The sequence below is a fragment of the Columba livia genome, chromosome Z (assembly GCF_036013475.1).
Source record: "Columba livia isolate bColLiv1 breed racing homer chromosome Z, bColLiv1.pat.W.v2, whole genome shotgun sequence".
NCBI lineage: Eukaryota > Metazoa > Chordata > Aves > Columbiformes > Columbidae > Columba > Columba livia.
The window spans coordinates 1,180,712-1,187,952 of record NC_088642.1 but is presented as its reverse complement, the minus strand read 5'-3'; the positions used below and the strand labels follow the sequence as shown (position 1 = coordinate 1,187,952).

Genomic DNA, 7,241 nt, shown 5'->3' with positions numbered 1-7,241 from the left:
AGGTGGTGGGGCTGGGGGGAACCGGCCGGCACGTCCCACTTGTACCCCGGCGTCACGGAGAGCGGTGCCGGGCGGACGTTGGAGCCCGTCGGCACAGGGGCACCGCCAGACCCGCTGTGCCATAAACCCGAGTTCACCCGTTTGCTCCTCCAAAGTGTCCGTGGACAAAGCGCTTCCCCGATCCCCCACGTTCAGTTTATTCGTGTCCTCTACAACCGACACCGGGCTGACAGCCCGCAGGGGTCCCGCTCGCTCCCGGGACCCCCGGGCTCTCTCTGCAGCAACGATACCAACTTCCCCGGTCCGACTCCCCGGTAACCGAGCCACCGCTTCTCAGCGGTCCCACCGCCAAGCGCACAACCGAAGCGCTGGGTCCCCGCGCCCTCCTCAGAGCCGGCCGGGGTCCCCCAGGCCGCTGTCGGAGCCCCCGGCCCTCACCCCCCCGGTGGCGGCGGCGCTAGGACCTGCGCGGCGCGGCGAGACCGTCCGGCCGCCTCCGCGGCGGGGCGGGCGCAGCGCGAAGGGAGCGGTGGGAGCGCGGCCGGTCCCGCCGGCGGCGGAGGGGAGCGGCGCTGAGTCAGCCCCGGGGCGGCATGGAGCCCTTCCCGCCGCCCACGGAGCAGGACGAGGAGGAGGCGGAGGACTGGCTGCGCCCGCAGCCGGCCGGCGGGGCCGGCCCGTGTGAGCGCGGGCCCCGGGCGGGGCGGGGAGCGATGGCGCCGGCGGCTCTCGGGAAGCGGAGGCGCGTCCCGCCGTGACCCCGGCGGCTCGGGGGGGACCGAGCGGGGTTCGCTCCGCGTTCTTCCCCGGGCAGGGGGAGCAGCAGAGCCCGAGCCGGGTCCCTGCCCGCTCCGTGGGGAGGGCAGAGCTGCTCCTCGGCAGCCATAACCCGGGTTTAACCATTTCCGTGGTCCTGCTGCCAACCACTTGGCTTCTCCTCCTACAGCAAGAGACCTCAGTAGGCATTAAAAGCACCAGCGCCCCCATAGAAGCACGCAGAAAGACACTGCGGTTCCATTTGTACTGTCTCAACTAATCTGGGTTATTTTTATTTTACAGAAAAGCCCTTTTTTAAAAAAAAATTACCTTTTTAATTATCAGGCTTGTTTTCATGGCAGGGTTTGCTGTTTGTTGGCTGGTGATTTGCCATGTACATTGGGCATCCCTGGGAAAAGCAGATATCTGACAGAGCTATATTAGTGGAGTTAAAACCAGATTATTGTAGAGCAATGGGTTAAAAAGTTTCAGCATTGCGCTGCGAAAGGATATTCAATGTCCTAAAATGGTTCAGTGGGAAAAGAAAACTCCAAACCCACGAGTGTTTAGTAGGAAGCTGAGTTGCTTTTGATTAATTACGCTCTTAAGGAATCTTAGAATTAATGCAGTGCTAGAATTAGTATAAAACTTGTAAATTTTATATTCTTCTTGTAATGTTAGTATGGATTAATCTCTAAAAAGGCGGCTGGTAATTCTGGATCTGTTCCTGCAGCAGGTCCCAGCAAGCCCGCGTTGGCAAGAAGCGCAGCGCACAGGGTGATCGTGCACATGGACCTGGACTGCTTTTACGCACAAGTAGAAATGATCTGGAATCCTGAATTAAGAGACAAGCCTCTAGGTACGAGTGACTGTGCTGTTAATTTGGGGATTATGTGTATTTAAGCAGAAAGAAAAAAACGAAGGGCATGAAGAGTCTTTGCAGCGGTGTGAAAGCACCACGAAACTTAAACTTTAAAGAACATTTTGGCTTTAATTTCAGGTGTGCAGCAGAAAAACCTCGTGGTTACCTCGAACTATGAAGCTAGAAAACTCGGAGTACAGAAACTGATGTTTGTGAAGGATGCTAAAGAGAAGTGTCCTCAGCTGGTGCTGGTTAACGGGGAGGATCTCACTGCGTACAGGGAGATGTCGTACAAGGTTACAGGTACCAAATGGACAAGTTTGCAATAAGGACAAACACTTTCTGGTGTAACAACTTAAAAGCGAAAGCCCACCCAGCTGGGAAACGGATTTCCGTAGGAGAAAGTACTGCCAAGGTTAAGAATTCTCATTTTAAAAAGAAACGGGGAAAGAAAGAAGAGATTTGGGGAGAAGAAGAGCAGGTGACAGACGGAGTTGTGGGATAAAGAAATATTCTCCTTCACCTTCGCTAAATAAGTGTCTTATTTATCCGGAAGAGAACGCGGATTCTCTTTGTGCAAGGAGTCAGCTGTGGGGCGACGCAGCCGCGAAGACATGACATTATGAGTTGTATATGTATTATCCTGGCTCATCTTTTCCCCCTAGAGCTGCTGGGGGAGTTCTGTCCGCTGGTGGAACGGCTTGGGCTCGATGAAAACTTTGTGGACGTCACAGAGATGGTCGAGGAAAGATTAAAGCAGCTCCAGCAAAGCGCATGTTCCAGAGTCTGTGTGTCCGGCCACGTGTACAACAACCAAGGTGAGTTAAACGTCGTTTGTGTTGAAAAACAACGCTAAGTATTTGTGAAGTATCCGTATCCAGAGATGGATTGTTGGAAACTTGGACTGCTCAGGGCTTGGTTTCTTTTTTTGAGAGAACATGTATCCCAAATACAAACCAGCATTCCAATGAGATGGTACAAAAACTAGTCCTTAGCCTCCTTTAGCGTTTGCGTGGGAGTAATAAAGCTGCAAGGCAGCACCTTAAATTACAGATGTATAAATCTCTGCTTTGGTTACATTGGTACAAGAAGCTGTGATACTTAACGCTTTTCTTTGCCTTGTCTTAATATATTGTATTTTCTATTTAAAATGCCCCCTGGATTTGGCCAGCGGGGTTTTTGGGTGGTCGGAGTGAGGTTAAACTTGGATGCAGAAGCCACTCGACCCCTGAGCCCCTTTCTTGTTCTGCTTTAACACGCTGAAATGTAGAGAATGAGCTAATTAGGGGATTTTGAATTTTCTTTGCAGCTATTAATTTGGACGATACAAGGCATGTAAGACTAATTCTTGGCTCTCAGATCGCAGAGGAGTTGAGGGAAGCCGTATACACGAGGTTGGGCCTCACGGGCTGTGCAGGAGTGGCCGCCAACAAATTACTGTCTAAATTAGTGTCCGGGACCTTCAAACCCAATCAACAAACGGTTCTTCTGCCCGAGAGCCGCCCAGATCTAATTCGCAGCCTCGACCGCATCCAAAAAGTGCCTGGTAAGTGGTGCCGAGGGCATTTTGACAACTCAATAAAACAAATACGGCAAAAATTATGGCTGTCATAAGCTATCTGGGTTTTGTTTAGCGGGAGGAATGAAAAGACTTCGGTTTTCTGAATTGTCCGTGGTGCCATAAATGCGTCGCGGCACTTTACAAGATACCTTCAAAAATACAAACATCTCAGTTTATCGAAGCCCAAACATCGTGGTTTTAATACAAATCTTTTTGAATTTGCTGACCGCAAACATACGGATAGTTATTAAACCAGCGTATTTGAGCCAGGTAGAATATTCCGAGCTATCACTGTTCCTAATTATTCTGCACCGGTGTCGGCTACAGACACAGGCCGCCCTTTGCTGGCTCCCACCGTGGCTTTTCTATGGGCACACTCCAAAATTTGAATGGGACGTCACCAAAAAAGTTGCTGCAAAGCCTCTATTGTGGTAGTGAAATCATTGTCAGTATAACATGGGTAGACACTTTATATATATATATATTCACATTCCTGTGTGTTTTTAATGCCCGTTTTCTGTAGGCATTGGTGCCAAAACGGCCAGACGTCTGGAGGCGCTGGGGATTAGAAACGTGTGCGATGTGCGAGCGTTTCCGTCGGCGGCGTTGGAGGCGGAGCTGGGCGCTGCTCTCGCTCAGCGCATCCAGAAGCTCAGCTGCGGAGAGGACGAGTCGCCCGTGACCCCGTGGGGCCCTCCACAGGTACAACTATTGGTCTGAAGCGCTTTAAAATCGAAACAAATTGCTTTTCGTTTTATACAGCTTTGCTAGACTCAATAAAATGAAGCGTTTTTGTATGTGTTCTCTGGTACAACTCAATTCTCCTGAAATTCTGTTGAGTGTCAAACCTACTTGGTGTTAATTCTACACACTTAATTGTGATACTTTTTTTCCTCTTTAGCATTTTGAAGTAATTATCAAATTGAAAGGACTAATAGATGGGTTTTTTCAGTCCTTTAGTGATGAAGATTCCTTTAAAAAATGTTCATCAGAAGTGGAAGTGAAAGAGAAAATTGAAGAGCTGCTTCATAATCTATTAGACAGGTGACTTCACTAACTCCTTTTGATACTTTGCTTTTCACGTATTAAATATTGACACGTAGCGGTATTGCAGACCCACTTAATTTTCACCTTCAGTATTCACATTGTATTGAGCTTCTAATTTCTGGGTAATGAAGGGAGCTGGGTAGGCCCTGAAGTTCTCTGTGTAATCAGTGGAGTAAAGCCAGAAGTTGGGAGAGTAATTTAATTTGTAATTGTAAAGTAATGCTTGACTTTAACTTAGATGCTGTGACAGGTTCCACAGACCCCCTGAAAAATACTTGTAGTCATATTAATACTTATTTTTTGTGCACGTTAATGCTCCATAGAATCCACAAAGACGGAAGACAACCACACACCGTGAGACTGACCATTCGCCAGTTCTCCTCAACGGATAAATGGTTTAATCGGGAAAGTCGCCAGTGTCCCATTCCACCTCATCTCATCCAGAAATTTGGAAAAGGTCAACTTAGAATTTTAGTAGCAACTCTCTGTAAAATACTCTGATTTGATGGCATGGTAAAATTTCCTACGCTTAGTATTTGGAAACTTTTTCATGATTTGTAACGGATTTATCTTGGGATACACTAAAAAGATATAAAACATCACTGTAGGAATAACTTGGACGCTACTACCATGTTTGAAACCAGCCTGGCTGGATTCCTGGCATTAAATGACGTGGTGGGATGGGAACACGAGACTGGGGGCTGCTGCCCAGCTTAATCATCTGCTTTTCTCTCGCAGGGATTTGACTTATGTTCTCAGTTTTATTACGTAACGTCTTTTTGATGTGCATCTGAAAATGAGTAACATAAAGGCTCATCCTTCTCAGACTTCAGCTTTCCAAGCAGCAATTGCAATTCATTTGACACTTGATTCAGGTTGGAGTGAGGAAGTAAATCTGTAATAAATCTGAGTCGCTGTTCCCTGCTTTCAGTCCCTGAATTACTCCTTGCAGTCCTCAGGAAGCTACCGAAAATTTGTGTGGCTTCTCACTTCAAAATTGCTACCGGACTGCAGGAAACGTAACAATTACTGTCAGCTCCTGTCACGCAAACTCCGATCAACCGTCTTATTGCCGATGTTGGGTAATGTTATAGACCTGCACGGCTCTGGAAAGGCTCTTGGTAGAATTAGATCATTCTTCAAATGTCTTCAGCTTGGCTTGTATCCCATAGTTCTTTTCTGACCGAAGTACCTACTATTGCTTTCTTTCAACCCTTTTTCTTGTAGAAAGCAGCGACATTCTGTCCCCGTTGGTTGATATACTACTGAAACTCTTTCGCAAGATGATAGATGTACATCTGCCGTTCCACCTCACCCTTCTGAGTGTCTGCTTCTCCAACCTCAAAGATCTTCCTTGCGGCAAGAAAGGATCAATCGGTTTCTATCTAAAGCAGATGTCACCACCAGCAGGCTCCGGTAAACGTGCCCGGGTGAGCTGAAAGATACTGATGAGAAAGGTCTAGGATATTGCTGTCTTCAGTATATTGTTTAAACCTTAACTGCTTTGGAATTATTAGGATCCTAAGGGGTTTTTCACCTAGTAAAAATCAAGGTTTATTTGGAGTCTTCTGAGCAGGTGTCACTTGTCACACTTTTTGGATTGATAGACTTGTCTGTTTCTCAGCTACTCAGGAATAACATCATATGGTGTTACTCTATAACTCCACAGAGCTTTAAAGCAAGAAAACATCACTTCAAGGTATTTGCTACTTTAAAGTAAGAAAGGGATTCCTACATGTATATACTTTTTAAGGTCTATGTTTGAAAATAAGATGTAGAACCACTACTATAAGGAAGAAAAAATATCTGTTAAGGAATAGTTTGAATAACTTGATGTTAGTAAAACAGTGCTTGGTAACTAGTAGATTACACAGAACGTACGTGTGCTTTGACATATATGTTTTGCTCCAGGAAGTGGAAGATGTCTCACAAGAGGAGGGAAACACTTCTTGGAACCAGAACTACAACAGAACTAGAACTACCAAAAGTAGGAAACTTCCGGAGGAAAAGCAAAGGCAGCTCAAAGAAGCGGGAATTCCTCCCTGCCCATTTCATTTGCCTCCCGGTGATATTGACCCACAAGTCTTCAGGGAACTTCCAGAAGATATTCAACGAGAAATGATTCTGGAAAAACCAGAAGCGATGGCCAGTTGTTCTTCCAAGTGTCCCACAAGGGCGCTGGAGAAACAGGTGTTGGAGGAGAAAACTTCCCGGCAAGCAGGAATTGTATTTCCCCCTCATGTTGACACAAAGACATTTTACGAACTACCTGCAGATGTGCAGGAAGAACTAATCGCCGAATGGAGAAATCAGAGACCTGTGTCCAAAACTATGGATAAACCCCCTGAAAAGCCCAAAGCAAGTAAAGGAAGAAGGAACGCAGCCCCGTGTTTATCACAGTCTAACAGTTTGCTAAGATATTTTAAGCCACAGTGAAAGGTTTTTCATCATAGCGACGCTGTAAGAATCAGCACTCGAAGGCACTTTAGTTCTGAAAGTTTACTGTGAATTGGAAAGGTGTGAATATTAAAAATAAATCTTGACAACTTTTGACATAAAACCTGCTGGTGACCCTGTTGAAGTTGTAATTAGTCTTAATTTTCTTTCTTATAATTTGATATTTATCTGTTGAATCTTTAGTTGTCCTAAAAATATGATAATATGCAAACATATTTTAGTATTCTCTATTAATATCTTAACACGCTGACTAGGGGGAAGGAGTTTTTACTTTAATTTTTATTGAGTTATACACCATTTGCAGTTAATTGTTTCTCACAACTTGGGGGGGATTGAGCAGAGAAGATGAAAGCGATTTTCACACTATTCCTTAATTTGCACCAATGGTTCTGGAACAGCAACGGGATCTGCTGTTCACATCAATGTCACTATTTCCTGCGGTTAACTCGTAACTAAAGGTACCAGAAATACCAAAGCATGACTTCTAAATGAATCACATCACCAGCTTGGGCCTGGAAATCAGTCACCTCATCGAAATCTTTCAGGTTTGGTGCTCAG

The 7,241-nt window shown here is 46.1% G+C and overlaps 1 protein-coding gene across 3 annotated transcripts; it reads left to right on the top strand.

Moving 5' to 3' along the window:
* The first annotated feature begins 456 nt into the window (after nucleotides 1–456).
* Nucleotides 457–6,786, top strand: LOC102095321 (DNA polymerase iota). Of its 3 annotated transcripts, none has more exons than XM_065046789.1 (10): nucleotides 457–681; nucleotides 1,493–1,615; nucleotides 1,757–1,921; nucleotides 2,284–2,436; nucleotides 2,928–3,164; nucleotides 3,703–3,881; nucleotides 4,132–4,223; nucleotides 4,550–4,683; nucleotides 5,454–5,656; nucleotides 6,138–6,786. In XM_065046789.1, the coding sequence occupies exons 1-10, from the start codon at nucleotides 594–596 to the stop codon at nucleotides 6,660–6,662; spliced, it is 1,899 nt and encodes a 632-aa protein (XP_064902861.1). In that variant the 5' UTR covers nucleotides 457–593; the 3' UTR covers nucleotides 6,663–6,786. The 3 variants fall into 3 exon arrangements, with proteins under 3 accessions (XP_064902861.1, XP_064902860.1, XP_064902863.1); XM_065046788.1 differs by having other exon boundaries at nucleotides 1,490–1,615; XM_065046791.1 differs by having other exon boundaries at nucleotides 1,490–1,615; nucleotides 5,454–5,642; nucleotides 6,138–6,443.
* Nucleotides 6,787–7,241: the final 455 nt, after the last annotated feature.